Here is a 15,231-nt window from a genome sequence, read left to right as displayed (position 1 = left end):
ACCAAAAGATCGCAGGCCACATGACCTTGGAGGTGTCTATGGACAACACCGGCTCTTCAGCTTAAAAATGGAGATGAGCACCAACCCCCAGAGTCAGAGATGACTGGACTTAACATCAGGGGAAATCTTTACCTTTTTTACATTCTATTAAATATACCATACCTTCACTTGTATGGGAGTGAGGCGTGCCTGGCTCACTTACTCATGCACTAGAACGGTCAGGAGGGAAAAGGTATCAGACGCAAGGATCAGGAAGAGGGGGAAAATGGTGTGTGGATTTCCAAGTCCGATGGAAGGGCAGGACAGGGGATGAGACAAGGACTGAGTCACCAAAGCCCTATCCTTCCTCCTGCCCTCACACCAATGACTCACACAACAGCTGTCCTTGGCCCTCTGTGTGTGTGTGTCTGTGTTAATAGAATTAAGACCTCCTCATTCAGTTTAGTAAAAGGTAAAGGTTTCCCCTGATGTTAAGTCAAGTCGTGTCCGACTCTGGGGGTTGGCGCTCATCTCAGTTTCTAAGCCGAAGAGCCGGCATTGTCCATAGACACCCCGGATTCAAACCTGCGACCTTTTGGTCTGCAAGTTCAGCAGCTCAGCTCTTTAACACACTGAGCCACCACAGCATATATTTTATCCTTATCTCCTTTACCTTTGCTTTACAGCTGCTTCTATTTGCATGTGTTGGGGGGCAGGAGACAGAAAGCCTGCTTGCCTATATTGATTAAAACAACAAGATACAAAAATAAAAACGATAAAACAACATTATTGTTATAGAAATAAAGCAAATGCAAATCCTGGATCATGCTTGTGATATCCTATTTGGTTGGCAAGCAGCAGCTCAACAAGCCCCACATGATGACCACCATCATGAATTAGCTTCTTCCTTTGAACAAGTGTCAAAGATAGCCTCAAGCAAAAAGCAATACAGTAATGTAGTTAAGAAAAATGATCACAATTTAAAATCAGCGGGAAAAGCATTTCTGCTTTCTATCACCATGACAATCTTGAGATCCAAATACATACCCTACATACTCATGCATACATATAGAAATTTTAATAAAAATGACTCACGGTGCATCTACACGGCAGAATTAATGCAGCTTGTCTGGAGCATGTGGTTAGGCCAATTCTATTTCCACTTGCTTTCTGCTCATTTATTATGCATTTAAATCCTAAAATATGAAGAAAATTAGTACCTTTCAGGAACTCTGCTCTAGCACAAATGCATCATTAAAACTAATCATGAAGATAACAAAATTTGGTTTATATATTCCGAGAAACTGAAAACTATGCTATAATTGCCTCTATATGAAGGATGATTATGGACAACAGATGTTCTAATTTAATTCTGACTGGGAAACAAGCAAAATGTGGTGCGCATTTGTGACTATTTGAAATCAGACTTTTACAAAAACTTTTTTGCATGTAACTTTCGGTAAATGCCTTTGCTCAAGGCTGAACTTTTTTGCACTAATACAAACAGATGAACAAATTCCTCAGAACAAGTAAAAACTAGCAGAAATGTTTCAGCAAGGGGGGGGGGGGGAGAAAACAAAACACTCCCAAATCCGAAACGGGAGTACAATTTATTGCTCATTAACACTATGCAAAAGTGTTTTGTTGTATTTCAGGAATGCTGGACACTGATATATTACAATTCCCATCATTCTTTGCCTTTTTACTGTGCTGGCTAGGGCTAATAAATAATAAATAAATCTTAGCCCAACAAAGTTTAGAAAGCAGGTTTCTAACTCTTCATGTATTTACTTCACTCCTATTTTTGCACCAGGAGGCAGAAAACATGTTATGTGTAATACGTTTTGCAGACATGACAGTATACTGATTATATCTCAGCAGGCATGACGAAATTCAGAACTGAATAAATGTAAGAAACCTTAAATTTGCAGCTAACCTGTAGCTTTTAATGGGTGAATTATATGGCTAAGAATCCCACATCAACACTGTTTGGCAGAGAAGGCCTTGTAAAACTACAATCTCATAATTTTATAGCATTGAGCTAGATTATTAATGATTCAAAGTGACCCGTATAGAACTTAGTCCAAAACTTGTTACTCTTTGCAATATTGTTCCTCTTAATAAACATTTAAATAGTGTACAAAAAGGGGGAGGGGGAAAGCGACCTTGCATGTTTGAACCAATGAGAAAAGATAAATGCACTTGGTTGGATAGAGGGGTGTATACATGTAAGGAGAGACACCCCCTTTCCTCTAAACACCCCCTTTCCTTGGCTACAGCCCTGGACAGGAGAGCCTTTTTGGTAACTGCTCCCATGATGTCAAATTACCCAAGTAGCCCAAAGGATGTAAAAATGCCCCTGAAATGAAGAGCATTTTGGGAACAAAAGTTTTGGCCAATGCAATGCCATTCACACTTGCCTCCAACAGACAAGAGCTCTTTCTCCCACCTTGGACTTTCCACAGATATATAAACTCTACTGGCCTAGTTTCTAACAGACCTCACAACCTCTGAGGATGTCTGCCATAGATGTGGGCGAAACATCAGGAAGGGATGCTTCTGGAACATGGCCATACAGCCCGGAAAGCTCACAGCAATATTCACAAAGACAAGAGTACTTTTTCCCACCCTGTACATTTCACAGATACAGTAGAGTCTCACTTATCCAAGCCTCGCTTATCCAAGTTTCTGGATTATCCAAGTTTCTGGATTATCCAAGCCATTTTTGCAGTCAATGTTTTCAATATATCGTGATACAGTAGAGTCTCACTTATCCAACGTTCTGGATTATCCAATGCATTTTTGTAGTCAATGTTTTCAATATATAGTGATATTTTGCTGCTAAATTCGTAAATACAGTAATTACAACATAACATTACTGCGTATTGAACTGCTTTTTCTGTCAAATTTGTTGTAAAACATGATGTTTTGGTGCTTCATTTGTAAAATCATAACCCAATTTGATGTTTAATAGGCTTTTCCTTAATCCCTCCTTATTATCCAACATATTCGCTTATCCAAGGTTCTGCTGGCCCGTTTAGCTTGGATAAGTGAGACTCTACTGTATAAACTATACTGGCCAAGTTTCTAACAGACCTCACAACCTCTGAGGTTGCCTGACATAGATGTGGGCGAAACGTCAGGAGGGGGTACTTCTGGAACATGGTCATAGAGCCCGGAAAACTCATAGCAATACATTCCCACTTGCCTCCAACAGACAAGAGCTCTTTCTCCCACCTTGGACCTTCCACAGATACATAAACTCTACTGGCCTAGTTTCTAACAGACCTCACAACCTCTGTGGATGCCTGCCATAGATGTGGGCGAAACGTCAGGAGGGGGTGCTTCTGGAACATGGCCATACAGCCGGGAAAACTCACAGCAATACATTCACACTTGCCTCCAACAGACAAGAGCTCTTTCTCCCACCTTGGACCTTCCACAGATATATAAACTCTACTGGCCTAGTTTCTAACAGACCTCACAACTTCTGAAGATGCCTGAGGAGTTCTTTCTCCCACCCTGGACATTCCACAGATACAGTAGAGTCTCACTTATCCATGCTAAACGGGCCGGCAGAAGCTTGGATAAGCGAATATCTTGGAAAATAAGGAGGGATTAAGGAAAAGCCTATTAAACATCAAATTAGGTTATGATTTTACAAATTAAGCACCAAAACTTCATGTTATACAACAAATTTGACAGAAAAAGTAGTTCAATACACAGTAATGTTATGTTGTAATTACTGTATTTACGAATTTAGCACCAAAATATCACGATATATTGAAAACATTGACTACAAAAACGGCTTGGATTATCCAGAGGCTTGGATAAGCGAGGCTTGGATAAGTGAGACTCTATTGTATATAAACCCCACTTGCCTATAGTTTGGACTTCAACTCCCATCCTTCCTCACAGCCTTCACAAGGATGTCTGAGGATGTCTGCCATATGTGGGCGAAACGTCAGAAGAGAATGCTCCTGGGATATGACCATAGAGCTCGGAAGCCTTCGACAACACAATTTCGTGTGTGTGTGTATGAGGGGGGGGGGGGGTGAAGCCCTCCCCCCCCCACTTGGTTATGGGTTTGCGTGTGTGTATGAAGGCGTGTTGCGTGTGCCTGTCAGGGCTCGCTGAGGCGAAGCGGCTCGGCCAGAAAAAGGGCGGGCCAGCGGCGAAGGAACTCCTGCCAGAGTTAAGAAAGTCCTGCCCAGCTGTTTGCGAACTTCGAAGGTTTCCTGTTTCCCCGGCAGGCAGGCCGGGCTGAGGCGAGCGGAGGGGCGTGAGTCACACAGGCACGCACTCCCAGCAACAGCAGCCGCCGCTGCTGCTCTTCGTGGGGCCTCCTCGGCTGCCTCCTGAGCCCCTTGGCGTCCTCCTCCTCCTCCGCTTCCCCTGGAGCCCCTAAAGCCCTGGCCGCCGCCGCCTCCTCACCGCGCGGGCGCCCTGGCCTCGGAGCCGCCCAAGGGACGGATGTACCATGAGCTGGCTTCCCAAGAACGTTTTGGTGTGGACTCTGTTGCACAGCGCGGCGCCCCCGCTAGGCCGGGCCACAGGTAAAGCTCGCCTTCGCGCCTTTCCTGTTGATGTTTGGGAAAGTCAGAGGAACTTTTCTCTCCCTCACCTTTCGCTTTGTATCCAGAAGGAATCCTGTGCATGACTGGAAGAACTGTGAGGTGTCTATTCCAGAAAATAGTGGGTTTAACAGGCATGGGCCAACTTGAGGCCTTCCAGGTGTTTTGGGCTTCAACTCCCGCCCTTCCTCACAGCCTCAGGCCCCTTCCTTTTCCCCCTCAGCCGCTTAAGCGGCTGAGGGGGAAAAGGAAAGGGTCTGAGGCTGTGAGGAAGGGCGGGAGTTGAAGCCCAAAACACCTGGAAGGCCCCAAGTTGGCCCATGCCTGCCTTAAGGGATCTCAACCTTCCCCTTGATACAGTTCCTCATGTTGTCCTGAGCTCCCCAACCATAACATTATTTTCCTTCACAACTGTCATTTTGCCACTGTTATGAATCGCGATGTAAATATCCGATATCCAGGATGTATTTTCCTTCACTGGACCAAATTTGGCACAAATACCCGATACACGCAAATTTGAATACTGGTGGAGTTTGGGATGTGTGTGATTTTGTCATTTGGGATTAGTAGTTAACCTACAATCAAAGAGCATTCAGAACGCCACCAGCGATGGAATTGAACCAAACTTGGCACACAGAACTCTCATGACCCACAAAATACAGTAGAGTCTCACTTATCCAACATTCTGGATTATCCAACGCATTTTTGTAGTCAATGTTTTCAATACATAGTGATATTTGGTACTAAATTCGTAAATACAGTAATTACTACATAGCATTACTGCGTATTGAACTACTTTTTCTGTCAAATTTGTAGTTAAACATGATGTTTGGGTGCTTAATTTGTAAAATCATACCCTAATTTGATGTGTAATCGACTTTTCCTTAATCCCTCCTTATTATCCAACATATTTGCTTATCCAACGTTCTGCCGGCCCGCTTATGTTGGATAAGTGAGACTCTACTGTATACTGGAAGGGTTTGGTGAGCATTGACAGGGCCATAGCCAGAAAAAAATTAGAGGGAAGTTTGAAACTTTTTTTTTAGCGAATCATGAAGAGTAGTTCCATAACGCAAAATAATTTAGAAATCAGGCTGCATCGATAAAGTTCAGTGCACGCTCAAGACAGATAAACCTCAGTGGACATTCATGGGGATTTGGTTAAAAAAGGTAAAGGTTTCCCCTGACGTTAAGTCCAGTCATGTCTGACTCTGCGGGTTGGTGCTCATCTCCATTTCTAAGCCGAAGAGCCGGCGTTGTCCGCAGACACCTCCAAGGTCATGTGGCCGGCATGACTGCATGGAGCGCCGTTACCTTCCCACCGGAGCGGTACCTATTGATCTACTCACATTGGCATGTTTTCGAACTGCTAGGTTGGCAGAAGCTGCAGCTAACAGCGGCTGCTCACGTCGCACGGTTTGAACCTGGGACCTTTCGGTCTGCAAGTTCAGCAGCTCAGCACTTTAACGCACTTTGCCACCGGTGTTCCTATTCATGAGTAAACCAATTTTTTTTTTTTTTAACTTGAAACATTTTTTGGGGGGAAGGAGGCGTTGAACCCCTAGCCCTCCCCCCTTGGCTACAGCCCTGGGCATTGGACTTGGGTTTTGGAGTTATATTTCACCTACATCCAGAGATCACTGTGGCCTCAAAACAATGATGGATCTGGAGCAAACTTGGCACGAATACTTAATATGCCCAAATGTGAACACTGGTGGAGTTTGGAGAAAATAGACCTTGACATTTGGGAGTTGCAGTCGCTGGGATTTATAGTTCACCAACTATCAAAGGACCTCTTGAACCCCACCAACGATAGAATTGGGCCAAACTTCCCACACATAACCCCCATGACCAACAGAAAACACTGGAGGGATTTGGGTTCCTATGAGTGTAAGAAATATGTATTTTCTGATGGACTTTGGTGATTTTTCTGAAACCCTCAGGGTCCTGACCCCCAAGTTGAGAAACGCTGGCATAGGGAAAGTATATCTTGTTCACTGCTTCTTAAACTGTGGGGCCTCCCACTCCAAATAGGATCTCTTTTGCTCCAAAAAATTGCAACAGTCAGTGGTTGCCAACTTTAGGGCCTCCAGGTGTTTTGGATTTCAGCTCCCACAATTCTTAACAGCTGGTAAGATGGCTGGGATTTCTGGGAGTTGAAATCCAAAATATCTGGAGGCCCAAAGGCAGAGAAGCACGGGTCCAAAGTTTCTTAGTGTTGCCTATTTACATAAATCTGTTAGCAGAAAGGGGGTTTAAGGTTTCAACCCCCCCCCCCCCCCCCGAAATGTTTCAGGTTAAAAAACCCTATTTTACTCATGAATTCTAAGTGGTTAACCAAGGGTCCTTCCACACAGCCATATAACCCAGAATATCAAGGCAGAAAATCCCACAAGATCTTCTTTGAACTGGGTTATCTGGGTCCATACTGCCATATATTCCAGTTCAAAGCAGAAAATATGGGATTTTATTTAACTGTGTAAGGGGGCCCAATTCATGACTAAACCAGATTTAATACACACACACACACACACTCTCTCTCTCTCTCTACAGGCCTGGTTAACAACAATGTGAGGTGTTTACGGTGGACTCTGTCGAAAATGCTTGAGCTGTACTCCACAGAAAGGAAAAACCAACCTGTTTAGCAATCCTTTATTTGTTCTCGCTAAGTGTTTTGATTTTTATACAAGTATGTACATAAAATCACATAAAATTTCTTGGGCCAAAAGGGGTTGCAAGTGCAAGAAGTTTAAGAAGCCCTGCTGCAGTTGACAAATTTGGAGTGCAATTCCTTCACGTAAGGGAACTATCTTCTGAGCTGACATATTGTGGGTACAGTTCCTTAGCATAGGACAAGTATATCATGTAGTTGACAAGTAGGGAGGACAGTTCCTTAGAATAGTGGGACTGTATCCTGTAGTTGACAGGCTGGGGGTACAGTGCCTTAGGATAGATAAACAATATCCTTGGATGACAGATTGGGAGGGCTGTGACTTAGAAGAAAGGAACTCTCATGCGCGGATCCCTCCCATATCAAAATAGTTGGAGTCAGAATTTCAATGTTTTCCCTTTTTTCCCCTAAGAAAAAAACATTTTTTTCTGTTACAAAGCATGGTTAAATAAATTGCTTTGCTCGGGCACTACTACATATTGTAAAATTACAGGAAATTAACTGGGAAAGCGAAGGAACAAAGTGCTTATATGGTGACAGGTTTGTGGAAAACAGTAGGGGCAGCATTTTTAAAGACTATGATGGTAAACACATATAGATGGATGGGTTGTTTCAGATGATAATAAATGTCTGGATTTCAGATATCTCAGGATTTCCCATCTTATTTTTGCTTTTTGTCTTGCTCATGTGTAGATTCCTTCTCTGCCCTCTTTTCAACATGCTTCAATAGATGAGTGAAGTGGAAACTAGACTTCTTATTGTTTTAAAAATGCCCTGGTTGTGGATTCCAGTGATGCAATCTGGTCATATGATTACAGTCTTTAAACTTCCTTAAAGTTAACCAACTACTTAAGAACTTTCACTGTAGTGATATTCTCATATGGAGGTTCTGGCTCATTACTCATCCATTCTGTTGTTGTTGTCATCGCCGTTATACTCCACTTTCTTCTCTTAATCAAGACTCAAAAGCAGCTCACAACAGTAAAACAATACAATTAAAATATTACAATAGAATTAAACATGGAGATATTTCGAACCTACTGTCTGGTTAATGGGTAGGGCCAATATTGTACTTGGGATGATGAGCACAATTTGTAAGACACTATATAAATAGCAGAGGTGGGAATTCTGCCGGCATAGCCAATGATGAGGAATGCAGGTAGATGCAACCCAATAACATCTGGAAAGCCACAAAGTTCCCACCCCTGCTCTACAACAAAGATAGTTAATGCATACCATCAAGATATTCAACTTCCCTTTAGCTGTTGGTTATGCTGGCTCGTTGGGTTGCCAATCACGGTCGGAGGGCCATGTGATCCCAATTTTGGGCTCTAAATGTGTATCAGGTGCCCAGAAACTTCGTGCTTGTTAATGAGTCATGACTCTTTATGTTTTGCGGCCTCTTATACTGGAATCTCCTTCCTAAAATACTTACATGTTCCCCTATTCTCTCATCAAAGTGTGTTTGAAAAGTATATAAGTGCAGGTATGACAATTTCATTGCATTTAATTTCTCCCTTTTTGCCTCCCCTTGGTAGAAGATTTATGGGAGGTGATTTTTCATCTTCATGCTGATTTTGCAAACTATTTGAAGAGTGCTATGTACTGGCATGTGTGTTGACAGTAATACTGTTTACTGGCAAATTTGCAATCCTGTATAAGCATAGTGTTGGAAAATATGTTTATACATATTATCATATATCATCATACAAATAACTTATCTGCATTAAACAATCTGTCAAGGATATTTTTTGTTTCTGATTTGCTAATCATTTTATGTGTTTTATACCAGAAAGCAAATTGGATCTATATCTTAGTTGTACAGTATTGATGCCTGTGAAATATTGACCCTCCAGTTATTCCATAAGTTAATGCCTACTACATTTTAGTGCGAGGAATGGAACTGTGATTATTTTAGTTACTTGGAGATATTTAAAGGATAGTCAAGACAGCAGGGAATGTGGACAGAAGTTTTGCCATTGTGTTCTCAGGTATTTGTCAAGTAACTTGCTATGTGAGTCTTAGTAGTAGCAGAAACAAGACAAAAACAGAAAGTAATGAAGGGATTTTTGCAGGCATACTAGAAACTTTCCCAGACCCCTTTCAAATGAAATACCTCCTAAAAAGATTATTTTCAAGGTCAGGAAAGTACTTCTGTTCTTACATAAGGCATGGGTCCTGCTAAATCTGCCAGAAAACTAGCATGATCGATAAATATGATGAGCCAATAATAATAAACTCCCTAGAATTTGTCTCTGGGGTTTTTATTTTCAGCTGACAGAATAAATGACATGTAAATACTTTCAGTATGACTTAGAACAAGTTTGATTTACATGCCCATTGCACATACACTTTCTTCTTTATTCATCCTCCTTGCTTTCTTTCTTTATATCTTAAGTTTAAAATAAATTGTACCTACAGAAGGTAAAGCAGGTGAAATAGTTCTGTTGAGGAATGAGATTAAAAGCAATCGGCATTTTTAAATATGTTTTAGGATTATTTTTGTAAGGTGCACACAATTATAGAAATCTAGTTTTGATAATGATATGACAAATCTTAAGTAACACATGGAAGTTCATCTTTTTGGCACAGTCTATACCCAAAAGTCTCCTAATAAGCCTACTTGGGATATTAAATGGACAGTGTCCAAGGAAAATATATTGTGTAACACACCTCCTCAGCCATAATTGTTCATATTGCAATAGAGCTGCTTTTTAAGTGAGCCAGTATAAAAGGTATATATTAATTCATAAGGTTGTTTTTATATACTTTAATGCTTATATGAAAGTTTGGTATGCAGCAAAGCTATGATTCACTTCTTTGTGTGTGTGTGGAAATTCTGGAGTAAAAGCAATCCAATAAAGGGATTCAACACAATCTGCAAACAGATTGACTCTCCACTAAAATCCCTCGTTTTCCTACAATTGTCACTGTTTTTGTAACTACAAGTTTAGCTACCCCGCTACCCCCATAGTAGCACAGTTCGTCATCAAGAGAACAGCAACAATAATCAGCAGAAGAGGAGGGCCTGTTGAGTTTGGAATTTATTCATGCTTTGACTTGTTGTGCCTTTGAATCTTTCCTTTTTCTGATCACTCCTCTTTCTCTCCCAGACCTCAAAGTAACATGTAAACAAGGTAAGTGTTCCACTTTCAATAATGAACCGTGGAGCCCCCAGTGGAGTAGTGGTTTAAAGCCTTGTGACTTGAAGGTTGGGTTGCTGACCTAAAGGCTGCCAGGTTCAAATCCCATCCGGGGAGAGTGCGGATGAGCTCCCTCTATCAGCTCCAGCTCCATGCGGGGACATGAGAGAAGCTTCCCACAAGGATGGTAAAAACATCAAAACATCCGGGTGTCCCCTGGGCAACGTCCTTGCAGACGGCCAATTCTCTCACTCCAGGAGCGACTCAAGTTGCTCCTGACACGAAAAAAAGATGAACCAGAATTAAGAATGTCCAAAGTTCAGAAACCATAGAAACAATAGGAGTGAAATAGAGGCACCCCAGGCTACTATTGAATGAAGCATCTGTTGGCGGCTTTCTAGCCAACCATCGGTCAACAGGCAAACTTCAGTCAATAATGCCTTCCGTGTTGCAGGACTTCATACTACACTTTGGTACAATTACTTGTGTCTATTTAGAATACAACTGCTAGGTTAATGTGTTTGCTTCTTGTTATATTTACCTTTTCTTATTTAAGCTTTAATGAACATACATCTAATGCCAAACACATTTGAAGGAGAGGGAGAGAGTCTGTTCTCTTTAACAGGGAAAGTGATGTCCTATGAGAACTCTCAATCTGCATCATCCCCCAAAGTGAAACTCAAATCAGCTTTATCTGCCAAGCATACTTCTTCAACAACAAACCCATGCAACTGTAGAAAACATATAGCTGTCTCTGTGTTTAAAACGAACCGTAACAGGCATGTAGTGTGTTTAATGAATGTAGCATTGCATAACATTAGCATGAGGTTAAGATACTAATGTTGATGTTACCCATAACATAAACTTGTATTTTTCCAGTATTCAACATTTATAACTACACATCTCTCAGTAGTATCTCTTCTATGGCTGCAGTGTGAAACAGACCTATTATGGTGCAAGCTCTACTGAGCAAACGCAGAAGACTTTGATCTCAATCTAGCACAGAACTACATTGTGCTTCCACTGGCTTAGAAGTGAGAGTAAAGTAAGACTGTTAACTAGGCAAGACAGCTGGCAGCATCAACTTTTTCCTGGCTTGTATCCCTGGATAACCTCAGCTGAAACAGATAAAAACAAGCCCTTTTCCCTATTAATAGAAATCTCCTGGCAATTGACTTAATATATGGTATGTAATATCCAGTACACATCACCTTCTGGAGTAAGTTGGAAATTTGATATGGGTGAGGATTATCTGAATATTAAAGAATTAATTAAATAAATCTGAATATTGTAAAGATCCTCTGAGGTTGTGTAAAGGCAGTGAAATCCTCAAAGGAAAGCATACCATGTATATTATTGGAGAAAAACAGGACCTTGAATGGGCAAAGAAAGGCCTTAGTGTTTCCAGTTCAAGCTGGGGCTTAAAACTGGCAATGCAGATTTGAAGAAAGAGGAGTGTTCCCCCAATTATCTCATGGAATTCTGCTATCTGTAATTGGAATCATTCTTAGCCTCACTTATGCTATATTTATATATTTATAAAATGAGCAGGCCTTTAAAAACGTATCCTATATCTCCAATGTGGTCTCATCAAAATTAGATGCAGTCTAGTAGCTGTACCTATAGAACCTCTCACTGTTTAGAAGTATGAAGGAGGTAATGGTATCCAACAATTCAGTTGTATTGTATGAGGGCAAGTAGTTTGTAATCTGGCTTCAAAGTCTCCCATCTCGGACCTCCATATCCAAAGTCCCAGCCTCCACCAAGAAATCTAAGGCCAAATTAGACATGTAATTGAATGAATTGTTGACATTTATTTGAGTTTTTTTAACATGTCAGAAGCGACTTGAGAATATACTGCAAGTCACTTCTGGTGTGAGAGAATTGGATGTCTACAGAAACGTTACCCAGGGGATGCCCGGATGTGTTACCATCCTGCTGAGAGGCTTCTCTCATGTCCTCGCAAGCTAGAGCTGATGGGAGCTCACCCCGTCTCGTGGATTCGAACCAGCAAACTTCAGATCAGCAACCCAACCTTCAGGTCAGCAGTCCATCCAGCACAAGGGTTTAACCTACCTATAGGTTAAACACTATACCTACCACCTCTTCACACAGGGCATTTTTACCCTGTTTTGCCACTTTGTTGCATGGCAAGGATGGGACCTGCCATGCATCATCACACAATGCATGGCAGGTCCCACCTATATCCCTTCTAAAGAGTGGTGTAAGCATCAAAGGCCGTTTCTTCCTCCACTACAGGGAGGAAAGTGTAGTTTGGGTAACTCCGATGGAGCTACCAGCACTTTCCTGAGCAATGCGTGTTGCCGCCCTTTCTCCCATCTGATGGGGACAGGGTACCAACACGATTGTTGGCGTAATGGCATGGTCCAAAAGGGCCATGTGTATACGTAACTTCTAGAACCATATGTGTTTGACATGGTAGAGGTTAACTGGTGAAAATGCCCTCCCATGAAGCTGGCATGTGGCATGGAAGGGACGTTCTCTTTGGTGCCTACCTACTAGATCTCCCATCTGATAACTAAGAACAGCTTTGCAAGGTTTGTTTTCAAGACTGTAGCACAGGAAGAAAAATTTAAATCCCTGTGTTGAGCTAGGATACTTATCAATCCTTTAGTTTTTACTCATAGAGGATGGGGGAGAGGTCCAGTCACAAATAGTAGGTTTCATCATAGTATGTGGAATTTGGCCTTTAATTAACCTTCTGAGACATTGCTATGGGCTTTTTGGTTGTCACTAATATTTTGCGAACTAAACCTAAAGATAATAGTTATGCCATTGAACTGTAGGCCTACTTTCTTTGAGTGATCACCTAAAATGAATGAGGTTATTAATTTGAGGAGGTTTATACCAAGCTCAATGCCAGTGGGCTTGTTGGGGTGAGCAAAGAGATGATCACTGTGGTGTCTGTTTTCAAGGAGAGGACGGCAAAAAACGCACAGGGCAGAATTATAGGTCACAGTACTAAGAGTGAGTCTGATTTCTTTCTTTTTTCCCAAGAAATTGCAGGACAGGGTAGTTACTAATTTTGGCCGATGATTCAGATCATAGTTTCAAAGCTTGGTAGTATAGGTAAGGTAGATAGGTATGGGGATAGTGCTAATTTAGAGACAGAAAGAGAAAATGAAATATTTTCATAGTTCGACAAATAACTATAGCAATTTTGTCAGATAGCTTTGCCCAAAATGTTGAGGTTGAACTTTTGTTGATAGACTTATCTGTTTCTGCTATGTCCTTTGGGAATGAAGGTTTCTTTTGGCACAATGGAAACATGTCACTGATTTGCCTAAAGAAAGAGGGAAGACCAATTCTAATACTTTTCTTCAGAATGGCAGATTGAATCAGAAAGCATTGTGCACTGTGTTCAGCAAAACAAATTAATGAAAGTCAAGCAAGAGTACAAAAATGGAAGTTCATCCAAGTTAATTTCTGAACACTGCTTCACTAAAATATATGGTAATTCTGTTATTGTGCTACCACTAATGAAGTCACCTAGTGAAGTCACCATGAAGCCTCATTTTACTGTGGTGAATGATTTGTTTGATCACAATTCATTCCATGCTAACGGATTGTTTAACCCTTTTATAGAGCTCTACAGTGGTCCTTTGGTGAAGTTCTCTGGCATGACATGTAATCTATTCAAATCATTTCGAGGGTAGGAGCCCCCGATGGGGCAATGGGTTAAACCCTTGTGCCGGCAGGACTGTTGACTGACAGATCAGTGGTTCAAATCCAGGGAGAGTGGGTGAGCTCCTTCTGTCAGCTCTAGCTCCCCATGCGGGGACATGAGAGAAGCCTCCCACAAGGATGGTAAAACATCCGGGCATCCCCTGGGCAATGTCCTTGCAGATGGCCAATTCTCTCACACCAGAAGTGACTTGCAGTTTCTCAAGTTGCTCTAGATACAAAGAAAAAAAAATTCGAGGGTACATCAGAGTAAATGTTTACCATGGTAAAGTGGTGTATTAAATTTGCTGCCTGGTTCTAATTTAAAAAAAAATTATATGAGAGCCAGAGGGTTTAAAATCAATTTCCAGGAACTAGAAATTTAAGCAACAGATTGATTCTCAGCTTAATCTGTATCCTATCACAAAATTATATTGTATTTGTAAGCAATTTCTAGAATTCTTCTATAACCTATGACCTACCTAAGTGTGATTAAAAGATGAGAATCTTTATCTAGATTCTTCCAGCACATCTTATGCCAAGGTTTGTAGAATTCTTATTTTGGACATGTAATTAATTTCCTAGTAGACTAAATTATAGTCGATTATGTTTCAATGAATCATTTGAATTTTCAAAACCAAGCAGGGGAGCAGAAATCACTCATATTTTGACTGACTCACTAATTCATTGACATGTCACAATAACTGGTATTTCTTTTAAAAGGAGATGGGGAGATTTTAACCTTCTAAAAAGACTAGTCATTCTGTGAAAATCAAAGTTTATACAAAGCACAAAAATATGTATCTAGAGCAGTGTTTCTCAACCTGTGGGTCCCGAGATGTTTTGGCCTTCAACTCCCAGAAATCCTAACAGCTAGTAAACTGGCTGGCATTTATGGGAGTTGTAGGCCAAAACATCTGGAGACCCAAGGTTGAGAACCACTGATCTAGAGACTTATAGATGTAAAATGAAATGACTAGTGATTTGAGAAATGCTTTGACTCAGAACTACTCTTGAATTCCTGTTTGTTTGCAAGTTTTGCATTTTAACATAACTTGCAAGAAAAAACCTCTTCCGTTTTTTCAGCTTTTTCTTTTCAAAAGTACTTGAGAATATCACTGGTTGTTTAAAAAACAAGAAAAAGAAAAGTATAATATAGACATAGGGTTAGGTAGAGGAA

General features: G+C 41.2%; 1 protein-coding gene and 1 long non-coding RNA gene across 2 annotated transcripts in view; one reads left to right on the top strand and one right to left on the bottom strand.

The window, feature by feature from the left end:
• The window catches only part of LOC103280979 (uncharacterized), a 232,780-nt gene extending 229,101 nt beyond the window's left edge, over positions 1–3,679 (bottom strand). The window contains exon 1 of the long non-coding RNA XR_009999885.1: positions 1,075–3,679. This is a non-coding gene — a long non-coding RNA (uncharacterized LOC103280979). The remainder of the gene's footprint in view (positions 1–1,074) is intronic.
• A 519-nt stretch (positions 3,680–4,198) lies between these two features.
• tgfbr2 (transforming growth factor beta receptor 2) overlaps positions 4,199–15,231 on the top strand; it is a 61,108-nt gene continuing 50,075 nt past the window's right edge. Inside the window, exon 1 of the mRNA XM_062958200.1 lies at positions 4,199–4,535. Coding sequence (XP_062814270.1) covers positions 4,460–4,535 — 76 coding nt within the window. The 5' untranslated portion in view covers positions 4,199–4,459. The remainder of the gene's footprint in view (positions 4,536–15,231) is intronic.

This window comes from Anolis carolinensis, chromosome 6 (genome assembly GCF_035594765.1).
Source record: "Anolis carolinensis isolate JA03-04 chromosome 6, rAnoCar3.1.pri, whole genome shotgun sequence".
NCBI classification, from domain to species: Eukaryota; Metazoa; Chordata; class Lepidosauria; order Squamata; family Dactyloidae; genus Anolis; species Anolis carolinensis.
This window is presented reverse-complemented; position numbering and strand designations above follow the sequence as displayed.